The following is a 15,131-nucleotide window of genomic DNA, read 5'->3' on the forward strand; positions in this document are numbered from 1 at the left end:
TAGAGCAAAAGAGAGGTCACTGGTCGACATCTCTTATTAGTTGTATTAAACACGACCCTGTTTGACTCAGAGAGGGCAAGACCTTCTCAATCCCTCCCATAACCTTTGGTTGGCTTGTCTTATGCCATCCTGTAAAAGGCGGGGGGGTGCGCGCGTGACTGTCCATGAGCGCGTGTCCGTGCAGACATGCATGATTAACGCATGAGTGTGGGAAGAGTGGAAAGTGTAGGCAGGATGTGTGTATGTGTGTGTGCATGAGTGTGTTTACTGCTGTCAGCACAGCAATGCTGTTAAATAAGTTCAATGTTAAAAAGAGGGAGGGGCGGTGATTAAAAAAAGCATAAATCAAAAAGAGGGAGTAGACTGATGGGAAGAAGAACTTACAGTAAGAGTAGAGTTCAAGAGGAAGTAAAGAGTGAGAGAAGGGAGTGCAGGAGTGTGGGAGAGAGAGAGACTGGAAGAGGGCAAAGGGAAGGAGAGTGTGGGAGAGAGAGCTAGGGATGGAGGTTGAGAACAAATTTACAGAGACAGAGGGAGAGAGACGGGAGTGTGGGAGAGCGAGAGCAGGACTGGAAGAGGAAAAATGAAAGGAAAACGGGAGCGAGAAAGAGAGAGAACTTGAAGTCTCATTTCACCTTTTTTTAGAGACACAAACAGAGAAGTTTGTTCTGGACTGGAACACGAGCCGCACAGACCACATGCTCTCCAGGGGTACAATTTCACAGCCCCTAATTACAGTGGGGTGTAGGATTTCTTATTAGGGCCTGCCAACATCCCAACACACACACAATTATACACACACACACGAAGGCATACACATATGCACTCACAAAAACACACATGCACGCACACACACACACAAATCCACCCACTCAAACACACTTACACAAGCATGCATGCAAGTACACACCTATGGTCGAACTGCAGAAACAGTATAACTACAGTACAATTCATGACATCTCTTATTATGTAGGAGTCAGGACCATTCATAGTTTCAGTTCATTTATAGAAAAATCACAACTATTTCAGATATAATTCCTATAATGCATTATCCATGTAATAATGATGTTGTCCTTTACTGTACTATATACACACACTACATGGCCAAAGGTATGTGGACACCCCTTCAAATTAGTGGATTCTGCTATTTTAGCCACACCCGTTGCTGACAGGTGTATAAAATTGAGCACACAGCCATGCAATCTCAATAGACAAACATTGGCAGTAGAACAACTGTTTAAGCTGAATGGAGAGGTACATCATTTTGCCATTGCACCCCACTCCTCCCTCCCCACGCCCCTGATACTTATACCTCAACCGTAGCGCTTCAACTATGACTAAAGTAACTCTATGAAGTGTTCTACTAGTATGTGTGTGTGTTTGTATGTATGTGTGTGTTTTTGTATGTATGTGTCTCCTGAAACTCCCTGCTCCATTTCCACTCCTCTCTTTTCACACACTCCCTCATTTACATTCACCTTACAATGCAGGTTTTTCTTTCCTTTCTCAGAGAATCCTCCAAAGTAAGAAAAAATGGAGACTAGGCCGTTAAGCCTCCCCCTCTCTCCCTCCTCTCGATTTGTCACCCTTTCTTTCTGGGTCCTTTCCCTGCCTGAAGACTCATCATCATCATCATCATCTTCTTCTTCTTCTTCATCTCCTCTGCTGTCTGCCTCTCTCCCTTCCTCCCCCTCTTCGATCCTCCCTCTATCTGTCCTCTCCCTCTATCAAACCCCCATGTCTTGCCTGTCCTGCAATCCCATTCATCCCCCTCTCGTGATCCTTCCCTCTCTCTGTCTATGTTTCGCTCTCCATTACTTAATTTACAACCCCCCCTCACTACCCTGTGTAGTCCCAGGTCCTCCTGGGTTAATCTGTTGGTGGACCAGATGCATGGGCTCATTAACCTGGTACAACCTGCTAAGAGGCTGCAGACTGCCTGAGCCCACAGCCAAAGAGGACAGGATAAACAGAGAGGAGGGAAGGCGGGGGGAGAATGAGAAAGAAGGAGACATTGAGAGAAAGAGGTAGAGAGAGAACGAGAGACAGAGAGAGGGGGGAGAAGAAAAAGAGAGGGAGAAGACAGAGGGAGATGGAGAAAGAGAGCGAGAGAAAGAGAGGGACAGAGGGCCTTGGAGGGTGGGATTTGTTACCTAACCTCATTCTCAGACTCCTTCAGCTTCATGAGACGTTTATATTGTCATGCTTTCATTTCATTCATTCTGACTCCATTTCAATGCATGGTTCTCATTTTATTCCCGAAAAGCCCACACACTCCTCGGGATATGAGAGCCAGAGAGAGGTCAATGTAATACCCAGCCCCCACCATCAACATCCTCCTGCACCTCTTCACACTCCGAGGCCCCCGTCCGTACCCCATTTCCAACACAGAGGGAGAAGAAAAAAGCGCTACACACATTATATCTTTTAAACGCTTCGTGTTTTTCTTCCACACTGCTGCAGTCTCTCAAACCTCACCCCCACTCCATGCACCCCTCACCATATCCAAATCTAAACTGCCATCATATAATATAAGCCCCCACACCCCCTGATGTTTGAGCAGACTGTTTGTTATGTGTGGAATAAATGAGCTCATTCATACAGTATTGAGTGGGAGCTCCGTCCCCTTCCCTTCACCACTGGCCCAATGTAAACAACCCAGAAAGGTAGCTATGCCCTGGCCAGATTACAACTGCTAAAACAGGGCCCTCCTCTCGCCCTCATTCTAGAGGTATCCGACCAGGACCAGATTACGGGTGTACTTTGTTGGAAGCTACATGAAAAGATAGCCTCCCCCTATTCAAATCAAATCAAATTGTATTTGCCACATGCGCTGAATACAACAGGTGTATACCTTACAGTGACATGCTTACTTACAAGCCCTTAGCAAACAATGCCATTTTAAGAAAAATAAGTGTTAAGTAAAAAATGGATAAGTAAAAAATTATAATTAAAGAGCAGCAGTAAAATAAAATAACAGTAGGGAGGCTATATACAAGGGGTACCGCTACAGAGTCAATGTGCGGGGCACAGGTTAGCCGAGATAATTGAGGTAATATGTACATGTGGGTAGAGTTAAAGTGACTATTAACTGCTATTCTTATTCCAGTCAACTTTCCCTCTCTTCAATCACACTCTTTCCACCGTGACACCGCTCCTCTATACATGGATGAATACACTTCTTCTCAGGAGGTTTCAGAACCTTTTCAGAACGTTGAGCACATACTGCAACAATCTATTGGTCTTTGGATGTTGACTTGTTTTAAGGGGTGTAAACTCTACACCAAGATCTTACACAGCCAGGACCACACTCTGTTCTGTAAATCTAACACAACACACAACCAACACTCAATAAGCTTAACAAGATAACTGGAATAGTAACTGTAAAAGACAGAGAAAATAACCAGAAGAAGACCTCAGTTTAGATGAGAGAGAGAAAATCTATCTCATAAAAGCCCAAGATCTAAGGGCTGCAATAAACGCCCAGTAAAAACAAAGCAATACAAGTACAAGCCCAAAGAGTATTCCTGATGAAACTGAACACAAGTTATGACACAACCTCACAATAATAACCCTCCCTAAGGGGAGAATCCTAACTTCCACTTAAGTTTAATTATTTTCACTTAGTCAAGCATTGATGTCAATGAGTGACTAACTGAATTGGAAGTTAGGATTCGCCATTCTGCCCCTTAGGAACCTAACTTACCTCTCATACTCCAGGTTGTCATGGTCACAGCGGGCGTCTTTGTGTTTCTCCCAGTCCTTCCCGTGACGGCATGTGGTGAGGGACACGATGTCCTTCCCATTATGGATGTGATGCAGGGCATTACGGGTGTCCGAGCCGATGCCCGTTAGATACCGCTTCCCTTTGAACATCAATAGGTACTTCCTGCGTGGGGGCACCGTGTTTCGCACCAACCAGCCCCTCTCGCCCCCCTTCAGGGGGTGCTCCTTGGAGAACAGGGGGATGGAGACGTCGAACCCGGGCCTGAAGTGTTCTGTGTTGATGCTGGCTTTAGCCAGGATGGCCTGGCCGATGTTGAAGCCCAGGTCCTCGGTGTAGTTGGGCCAGGTGCCCGAGTACAGGTTAAAGATAAGGTGGTTCCGGCCCTCGTTCCAGAGCGGGTAACCTTTGATACGATCGTCTAGGTTGGGCACGAACTGCCCCGAGAGCTGGTCGCGGTCCAGAGTGTCAATCCCCAAAACGAAGAGACACGCCTCGCGAGGGTCCGTGGTGTAGTACCGCGACTCGCCTATAGACGTCAGAATCTTACGATAGCTCTCCGACAAGCGCTCGCCCTTCTCCGACGGGTAGACGTACACTCTAAACCCGTCACGCCCTCTACGTCGACATCTTGTAAAGTCGAAGCAGGTCTCCATGCGGCAGCGACTGTCTTTATAGATGCCCGTCCAGGCTTGGTGACGCTGCTGGAGGGACTCGGTGGAACCCAGCCCCGTCTGGAGTTCCTCCAGCTGGGCATAGCCCGGCAGGAGGGCCCGGTCGGTCCAGTTGGGCCAGGGACGCACCACCTCGCCCCTCTGCTGCCCCAGCAGCTTGAGGAGACGGACCTGGACCCCGCCGCCCCAGTAGAAAAGCAGCAGCCAGCAGCAAGCACACAGCCCCAGCAGGACATACTTCTTACGCGCCTGCATGGGGCCCAGAGTGTCTCTCCTTCTCTCTCTTTTTCTCTCTCTCTCCTTCTCACTCTCTGCCCCTCAGTTATAAGCCTCACAGCGGTGGGCGAGTTGTTTCGAAGGCCTAACAAGGAGGATCCAATATAGAACGGTGTGGTAACTTGGACATCGTCGCTTCCAAGTCTGGTCCCATCCAGTTTGAGCCCATTGAGGATAAATAAATGGATGTTGAAGCCACTTTCTCCTGTTTCTCTCTCTCGTCTCTCTCTCAGATTCGGGTGCTGTGGCGCTGTGGCGCGTATGTGCACTTCCTGCGCTGCCCGATGCTGAGGATGATGAAGGGCGATGTCTCCTCTCTCTCAAGCCCTCCTCGCCTCCTCATGGCGCCCGCTGTCTCCCGGGTCTCTCCTGAGGACGTAAAAAAACGAGATCACAGCTCAGTACACAACCCGAGGAGCACTTAACAGCACAGCCAGAGCACAGCAGCACTATGCATATGAACAAGTCAAGGAACACTGTCTGAAATGATTCAGCAACACACCATTACGTAATGCACACAACACACCCCTATACCAACATGCAGATATACTGTATAAACCAAAACATACACTATAAGCATGAAGCGTGTACACACAGCGTGTAATTTCATTCACATAATATTCACTATAAAACCCCCTGATAAAATCTTTATGTAGAACTCGCTTGACGATTGAATCTCCTCAAACACAGACCTCGCTCAGTTCAGTTCGCATAGCACACAGCTCTGGCGAGACACAAACAAAAAAACAAAAACACTCTCTCTATATTTGAAAATGGTCAAAGTAGTTTTAATGTTTGGTCTGGTTATGCTATTGACGTCTAGTCCTGGAACCATGGTGTTTTGGTTTTAGTGTGCCGAACATGAAGCAGCCAGCTCAGATATTATCATGTACTTCAAGCTCTAGCTGAACAGCGTCAGATACAGTTGAGATGCAGTGGATGGGAAAATGGGGAGCCGTTTAGCAACTGAAATGGAGATTTGTAAAGTAATGGAAAATACAGCCACTTTATGGCAGTGTAACGTCCGTTAATCTTGGGGTGGGGAGAGAGGGGCTTTTTGTTACATTTGAAAACATCAACCCGGTAAGTTTGCCAAAGCATCCCCCCAAAACTCCCCAGTGTGTGTGTGTGGTGTGTATGTGTGTGGAACACCTCACAGAGCAGACCAGTGTTCCTACTGCCAGCCGCCACACAAAGGCAGCTTTCAGGTCTCACCTGCTCTCCCTCACTTTCTCTTTTCCTCCCTCTTTCTTCCTCCCTCCCTCTCTTCTACCTCTCATTCCTCTACCTTCTCCATCCATGCAGAATTGATGGCCACCCTACATGTTCCTCCTGTTATCATGCATACGGGTGATATTGATCAACAATGCATTGTCTCATTAGACCAGTGTATTGTGATACTACAGAATGACCTTTGAATGTAAATTGAATGACTACTAAAACATACATTTCCAACTCATTGTGTCTGTGTGTGTTTATGTGAAACCATGTGTATATCAGGTGGGGTCTTTATGCAGGCCTCGTGAATATTTGTGTCTGTATGCAGGCCTCTTGTGACTATTTGTGTGTGTGTGTGTCTGTCTGCGTGTGCGCGCGTGTGTGTGTATGTATGTATGTATGTATGTATGTACAGTCGTGGTCAAAAGTATTGAGAATGACACAAATACTAATTTTCACAAAGTCTGCTGCCTCAGTTTTGATGATGGCAATTTGCATATACTCCAGAATGTCATGATGAGTGAACAGATTAATTGCAATTAATTGCAAAGTCCCTCTTTGCCATGAAAATGAACTTAATCCCCCAAAAAAACATTTCCACTGCATTTCAGCCCTGCCACAAAAGGACCAGCTGCCATCATGTCAGTGATTATCTTGTTAACACAGGTGAGAGTGTTGATGAGGACAAGGCTGGAGATCACTCTGTCATGCTGATTGAGTTAGAATAACAGACTGGAAGCTTTAAAAGGAGGGTGGTGCTTGAAATCATTGTTCTTCCTCTGTTAACCATGGTTACCTGCAAGGAAACACGTGCCATCATCATTACTTTGCACAAAAAGGGCTTCACAGGCAAGGATATTGCTGCTAGTAAGATTGCACCTAAATCAACCATTTATCGGATCATCAACAACTTCAAGGAGAGAGGTTCAATTTTTGTGAAGAAGGCTTCAGGGCGCCCAAGAAAGTCCAGCAAGAGCCAGGACCGTCTACTAAAGTTGATTCAGCTGCGGGATCGGGGCACCACCAGTGCAGAGCTTGCTCAGGAATGGTAGCAGACAGGTGTGAGTGCATCTGCATGCACAGTGAGGCGAAGACTTTTGGAGGATGGCCTGGTGTCAAGAAGGGCAGCAAAGAAGCCACTTCTCTCCAGGAAAAACATCAGGGACAGACTGATATTCTGCAAAAGGTACAGGGATTGGACTGCTGAGGACTGGGGTAAAGTCATTTTCTCTGATGAATCCCCTTTCCGATTGTTTGGGGCATCCGGAAAACACCTTGTCCGGAGAAGACAAGGTGAGCGCTACCATCAGTCCTGTGTCATGCCAACAGTAAAGCATCCTGAGACCATTCATGTGACCAGCCAATGGAGTAGGCTCACTCACAATTTTGCCTAGGAACACAGCCATGAATAAAGAATGGTAACAACACATCCTCCGAGAGCAACTACAGTGAGGGAAAAAAGTTTTTGATCCCCTGCTGATTTTGTACATTTGCCCACTGACAAAGAAATGATCAGTCTATAATTTTAATGGTAGGTTTATTTGAAAAATGCATGTCAAAAATGTTATAAATTGATTTGCATTTTAATGAGGAAAATAAGTATTTGACCCCCTCTCAATCAGAAAGATTTCTGGCCCCCAGGTGTCTTTTATACAGTTAACGAGCTGAGATTAGGAGCACACTCTTAAAGGGAGTGCTCCTAATCTCAGTTTGTTACCTGTATAAAAGACACCTGTCCACAGAAGCAATCAATCAATCAGATTCCAAACTCTCCACCATGGCCAAGACCAAAGAGCTCTCCAAGGATGTCAGCGACAAGATTGTAGACCTACACAAGGCTGGAATGGGCTACAAGACCATCGCCAAGCAGCTTGGTGAGAAGGTGACAACAGTTGGTGTGATTATTCGCAAATGGAAGAAACACAAAAGAACTGTCAATCTCCCTCGGCCTAGGGCTGCATGCAAGATCTCACCTCGTGGAGTTGCAATGATCATGAGAACGGTGAGGAATCAGCCCAGAACTACACGGGAGGATCTTGTCAATGATCTCAAGGCAGCTGGGACCATAGTCACCAAGAAAACAATTGGTAACACACTACGCCGTGAAGGACTGAAATCCTGCAGCGCCCGCAAGGTCCCCCTGCTCAAGAAAGCACATATACATGCCTGTCTGAAGTTTGCCAATGAACATCTGAATGATTCAGAGGAGAACTGGGTGAAAGTGTTGTGGTCAGATGAGACCAAAATTCCCCCAACCATTGGCTCGGGGAACAAAACATCAACATTTTGGGTCCATGGCCAGGAAACTCCCCAGACCTTAATCCCATTGAGAACTTGTGGTCGATCCTCAAGAGGCTGGTGGACAAACAAAAACCCACTAATTCTGACAAACTCCAAGCATTGATTATGCAAGAATGGGCTGCTATCAGTCAGGATGTGGCCCAGAAGTTAATTGACAGCATGCCAGGGCGGATTGCAGAGGTCTTGAAAAAGAAGGGTCAACACTGCAAATATTGACTCTTTGCATAAACTTAATATAATTGTCAATAAAAGCCTTTGACACTTATGAAATGCTTGTAATTATACTTCAGTATACCATAGTAACATCTGACAAAAATATCTCATAACACTGAAGCAGCAAACTTTGTGAAGACCAATAGTTGTGTCATTCTCAAAGCTTTTGACCACGACTGTATGTATGTGAGTGCACATCAGGTAGTCTCAGATAGTGAGCTCACTGAGAGCCATAGAGATTCTGGGTGTTGGTTTTTGGCTCAGCCAAGCTCCTTTCCCACAGCACAGTGGCAAGTTGACAAAGTTGTAAAGAAACAGACACTAGGGATCCCATTACATAGTCCTCATCAATAATTTACCAGCTCCTTTAGTTAAGACATTGATTTTCCTTTCTGCATTATATCCCCTGCCTTTCCTACTGAAGTAAAACTCAATCTACCTCAGGATACTCTCACACGGCTAAGACATATATCCAATCTGACAGAAAAAAGGCAACCTGAGCCAGGAGTTGGAGCCGGTTCAGGGAACAGAACCGAAAACCGATTTTTTGAGGAACGGAAACATAACCCGGAACGAAAGTGATCTCTAGTGTTCCGGAACAGAAACGTTATTCTGAAATCTTGAGGTCCGGTTAATGTCATTTTTTTGTTCCAAAGATATAAGGGTTCTGCTTGGAACGATTGGAAAATAATTTTGGTTCCACCACTGACCCGAGCACTATAATGTCTCTAATGATTTGTAGTTTAGGGTGATTGGTAATGGTATGGGAGTTATGATAATGATCATTGTCATGATGGTGACGTGATGGTAATGATGCTGGTAATGACAAGGATGGATTCTCACTTTCTTCTCCAACTAATACCAAGATATTGTCACAAAATGAAAGACACCAAGAAGTTAAATTCCACGCTGCCACCAAAGAACCAGGGAAATGTCAACCAGCCCCTCCACATCTATCAGTAATCCCCATAACCAACTGTCAACATTATGCAAGGCAACGATAGAACCCCAATTGCCATCCTGTTTATTGTACTGTGTAAACGAAAACAGTAGTGTAACAATAGATGGCATTCACCATAGTAACAACAGAAAACCCATTAGCGCTGGGAGCACTAGCTAATAAATGTAGGCCAATACAATGTAACAGCCTTTATACAAATGTACATAAACACACACACAGGCACACACACACACACACACAAACGCACATGCACGCACACACACACACAAACACACATGCACACCTTGGAGAAGGAGTTGCGTAGCCTGCTAAGAGAGTTGCGGGAGAGTATGTGGATCCACTGTCACGGATCAATTATGAATGGATCAGTATGGTGGGGCCTAGCACTGAGAAAGGTAACATGGCCTGTTGAGGAGCCTGAGGGAAAGTACAGGATTCAGACAGAGGTGAACCTTTAGGGTTTTAGTTGGAAGCTCTTAGACCGCGTCCTTCCTTTCTTCCTTCCTTCATCTTTTATGGTTGATCACTGGTCTGACATTAAGCTTTGACAAATATGGTAAAGAAGGGTAATGGATTCATTTTTAGTTCCACCACCAATATGTTGATGTCAGACTCGAGATCAGATCAAGAAGGTATCTGTGAAGTATTTCAGCTTAGCCTTGAGATATGGGGTGACAGAAGGTGTGGAAGCTGTCTAAAAACCCAATCCAGGCAAAGCAGCCTCGAAAAATTATTCAGTAATTTGTCACACTAGAAGGCATGAGACTTGAAAGAGTAAGGTACCTGAGATGACTGTGACTTGCCTTTTCAGGTAAGTAGTGAATTCAAATAAGAAAGACTTTTGAGATGTGTGATGAGGATACTTACTGCAATGCATTGTGGGAAGGCTAACACACAAGGAAGTAGATGGGTCATCAAAGCAGTAGGGAGTGAAATATACAGCAAATCTACTTGTCACCTGTGTGTTTGCATTGAGCATTAAAAGCCACACCGTAAACATTACAGGTGCCTTGTGAAATCTCTTTATTATCAAGACAAATGAGCTCCAAGTTCCCTTCCTCACCCTAACCTCTCTACCCCCATGCCTACACTGCATCCTCACCTCTGGCTGGGTTTGTTGTTGGTTCACAGGCTTCAGTCAGTGTGGGTGACAGCTAGACTAGCGGCCTGCTCAAAGCTCTTCCCTCCATCGCCTCTCTCAGGACCTCGAGGACTGCCTGCCCTCAACTTTGCCTGCTGTTCCCACAAGACTAACTAGTCTCTCTGCAGCTATCGAAGGAAATGCAATTGAATCATCAGTAGATTGGATTGTGTTTACAGCAACCGTCGACTGCCACAGCAACCGTCGACTGCAACTCCGATGCAATAATACAGAAATGTAACAGGATGGGGAATATGTATGAAGGCATTGATAGAAACTGAAATGAGCTTGCGTTGGACTCTGAAGGAAGTAGTCATTTCCACTGTGCATGGGGAAGCGACACTATTATGTCAGAGATGATTTGCGTAGGTATATAAATTTGACTATAAACGGACACTAGATCAGCAGCATCTGATTTTAAAATAGTAAGTAAATTATTTCAGAACAGAGTTGGAATGCCTGAGTCAGTGTCTATCTTCGTGATAAAGTTACACAGAGACTCAAATCCTGAACTGCTACTTGTTAGGCTGTTTTCTGCCAACGTGTTCAGTTAGTAGGCTCTGTGTGTGTGTGTGTGTGTGTGTGTGTGTGTGTGTGTGTTTTTGTGCACACACACACGTGTTTACTGGACTAAAGCTGGACACACGTTAGTCCAGGGAAATTAACTGTTCCTAAAGAAAAACAAGTATTGCGGTGAGGTGAGAGGCGAAGCCAGACTAAAATTAAACACTGGACTCTGTCATTAGAGGCCAGAGAGCCATAGCGGCAATTCCAAGGGGCCTCCTAGTCTGAGCCTTATTGTGCCATGCAATGTGTGCTTGTGGGGACGTGTGTGTTTGTGGGGAAGACCTGACCAGGAATGACTGAGGTTGTGGTTTGTCTGCGGTCATCTCAGAAAGTGCTTTTGGGAAAAAGGGAAAACAGGAACAGTCCAACCAACGCCCAAGGCACCCAGGCATTAAGGGCGTCTAGGTGATTCTCTTTGCTGTTTTTGACAATGGAGGCAGCACACACACCTTTTTTATTCATGAGCAAGGCTGTTAAGAAATTGGGTTCCTTTCTGTCTACAGTGAGCTAGTAGTGTGGAATTGTTCCATTTAGTAGAGATTACCTGAGGACCGTAATGACCATAAACCTCATTAAGCCCTGGTATTTTTATAAGGACATTTTCTTGATAGCTGTGCGTTTCTACCCAATAAAACCTTGTTGCCCTACGTGGTGAGAGTCTGCGACAGACTCTGACACGGTTAATAAGATGTTTACCTTTAGCCTGAACGACCCGTGCCTAGCCTCCCACCGCCTCAACGATAATTACAACCTGGCTTGATTAATTATGTCTCCATAATATGCTGCTCTCACTCCGATGCCACGAGGGCTGATTAAGCAAACGTACAAGATGGGTTGGAACAATTAGGGCTGCTAGCTCCGCAACGACTATTGCTGCTCAAACAGCAGAGCATGTAGGATATGAAACACAACTTATCATGCTATCTGCATGGGGCTCCAAGCAGAAGATGCCCCCTATATGCAGATCTGGGATCAGATTATAGTGAAAAAACTTTGACTATGGGGGATGAAAGTAAAACATAACCTTGGATCAGGTCTAAAGGACAATTTCACGACTACATAATGATCAGTCCAGGGAAAAATAAATGTTTATCCATGGGGTTGGACTCTAAGGAGTGATGTGTAAGAGTGGCCTGGACCAAAAATAATAATTTTTATGCCTATGGGATGCCAGTGTTTTATGGCTGTGCCCAGCAATTCTATAATTCAAACTTTGCTTCCTCCATTATGATACCCATTCCAGAACAGTGGAGGCTGCTGAGGGGTGAACGGCTCATAATAATGGCCGGAACAGAGCAAATGGAATGGCATCAAACACCTGGAAACTATGTGTTTGATGTATTTGATACCATTCCACTGATTCCGTCCTCCCCAATTAAGGTGCCACCAACCTCCTGTGTTCTAGAAGCAGCCTGCCAGCCTCCATTGTGTACCCCGTCCTTCACTATACAAAATGAGGTAATATATTAAGTGTGAAATGATGCAATGAGTCCGACATCCTTGTCAGAGCAGCAGAGAGCCGAGTCACTTTCAATCACCTATCCACATCTCTAGATACCATGGTATCACACTCAAGCTGAGTCATACAGTATAGACTAGTCCAGATTGAATCTGCATGATGATTCTTTCAACACCTTTACTAGACCACGTTCTCCGAATATGGATAAATAATAACTAGTATCCTGAAAGAGAAGCTAGAATCCTTAGTTGCTACATCCATTTTTGGATTTACTAATTAATAATATATACCCATTAATTATTGAAGAATATAACTTGTCTCATGAGCTTAGTTCAACTGTCATTTCCCATCAGAACCCAAAATGTAAGCTTGTTTTACTCCAATGTTTGTAAACAATGTAAATGCAAACAAACGCTGTACAGCTTCAAATCATGCTTCAAACTGATTTTAATATCACGGATGGTCAAACCTTGCATCCATAGCTCGGTCTATGCAGCTCGGTCTATGAATTTGAGAGTGGTTACATTTCTCCAGGCTCATCCCTCAGCTAGCTTTAAAGCTATTACTGTTTGGTAGCAGTGAATGTGAAATCATTCCACAGGTTTTGTGTTTTGATTTCTAATTATTTATGGGGCGTCAGTTCGGACCATGTCCCTCTCCTTGGCTGCACTTCATCAGTCAATACCATAAATTAATTATTGTCAGGGGATGTCACCATTTAATTTTACACCCAAAATGCTTCACAACTGAATTGGTTGTGACACCTCTCTTGAAATTGGGGATACTGAGCTTCATATCTCTGTCAGTGTATCCAATCTGAGTGCGAAGAAAGGCATCTCTGAGCTTCAACACTTGGAAAAACAGGGTCATCCATCATCACAACTCAAAATGTGTTAATGGCCTTTCCAAGACACACACATGGTCATGCATAATGTTATGTTAATAGATTTGAAATTTAATTTACAAATGCCATCATTCTATTGCAACAAATGCAAAATTACACCCATATTAGATTATTTCTGAAGCAGAGCATTCAACCTTCATAATGTTTTACATAATTCTTATCCCTCAGAAAACAAGCAAACAGCATAATAGTAAAAAAATAAAAAAATAAAGATGTTTTGTCACATACACCGGATAGGTGTAGTGAAATGTGCTGTTTTACAGGGTCAGCCATAGTAGTACGGCGCCCCTGGAGAAAATTAGGGTGAAGTGCCTTACTCAAGGGCACCGATTGATGTTTCACCTTGTCGGTTCAGGTATTCGAACCAGCGACCTTTCGGTTACTGACCCAACGCGCTAACCGCTAGGTTATTGTGTTGTTACCTGTACTTATTGTGGTCCTACGGAAATGACGGGCAGACAGTCTCATCCACTTTCAAAAGTAAGTCCTTGTCGGTAATCTTCGTGATTTGTCAGCAATAGTTGTCAACAAAATCTGTCATTGCTTGCTCGCCTCTGTTCTCTTGACGCTCCTCTAGCTACAGCGGCACGTTGTGTTTGCGTACAAGTTGAGCGTCCTTTCTATACGCACAAGGGTAGATCAATACCCCGATGTCGTTGAGGCACTTCGCACTGACTGTCCTCTCGATTTACGAACTCTATTACATGATTGTGTTACACGACTGACACGCGCAAACATACACACCGGGCGCGTCCATAAAAATAATAATCACCACGGAGATTCCCTCCGCCCATGTCTGCGATTACAATGACAGTTTTCTCCGTCTCCACAGTGGCATAACTTGGGTGTTCGCCCTACCTGGAGCCACATTAAACCGCACGCTTTCTCTGCAGCAAGGAAATTAACAAATTATTTAATATGATTCACTCTCTTTGAATATTCATCGTGCCAGCAGTATAGGTTAGCCTATATGAGAAATAGACTACAGCCTATCCCTGGTGTCTATCATTCCCGTATTGCACTCCCTTAATCTGAGCATGAGTGTGTCGAGGGCGTTGATACAATTCGGTAGAAGCTATAGAAACAATGCATAGGGGAAATAAACAATCGTTGTGGCTACAAATAGACCAAGCATTTAAATGCGCTGCCATCGGTTGGGTTCATAGGCTACTCGTAGAATGTCAACAGTGACAGTATGGGACTGACCCGAGCATGCGGACTCCGTAGGCTATGCTATGCTCATTCCCTTATGAAATTAATATTGAACAGTAGGCACAATGCCCTTGGACACTGAGCACGACATCACATGCAGGATCACCATTCTGTCTATAAACACTTGTCCATATACAGTTTTATGTGATTGAGAATAATCCTATTACTTCCGGAGTGCAACATGCAGTCATTGATATAGGCTATTGAAAAGACAAAATACAGACATAATAGTCTATCTCCGGGTAGGGCTGCCGACACCTCCAGTGCGCTCCGCCTGCTTTCTCCCGACAGAGAACTCACCCTCACCGAGGGGAGCAAAACAAAGCGCAGTTCCCCTCTCAGGCAATTTCCTTTTCACTCCTCGGCCAAGCATTTGCAAATCACCTCCGCATGCACGCACACGTTATCCTGCAATACCGGAATTTGGATATTTGCGATAAATTGTCCATTTTTAACATACACAACGTTCCAAAGACGACCC

General features: G+C 44.8%; 1 protein-coding gene across 1 annotated transcript in view; it reads right to left on the reverse strand.

Annotated features, from left to right (window-relative positions):
- LOC311116138 (exostosin-1c-like) overlaps positions 1–14,742 on the reverse strand; it is a 67,286-nt gene extending 52,544 nt beyond the window's left edge. The window contains exons 1-2 of the mRNA XM_084157382.1: positions 13,861–14,742; positions 3,707–5,043 (exon numbers count right to left, since the gene is read on the reverse strand). Coding sequence (XP_084013508.1) covers positions 3,707–4,653 — 947 coding nt within the window. The 5' untranslated portion in view covers positions 4,654–5,043; positions 13,861–14,742. The remainder of the gene's footprint in view (positions 1–3,706; positions 5,044–13,860) is intronic.
- Positions 14,743–15,131: the final 389 nt, after the last annotated feature.

The sequence above is a fragment of the Coregonus lavaretus genome, assembly GCF_964263955.1.
Source record: "Coregonus lavaretus genome assembly, chromosome: 3".
NCBI lineage: Eukaryota > Metazoa > Chordata > Actinopteri > Salmoniformes > Salmonidae > Coregonus > Coregonus lavaretus.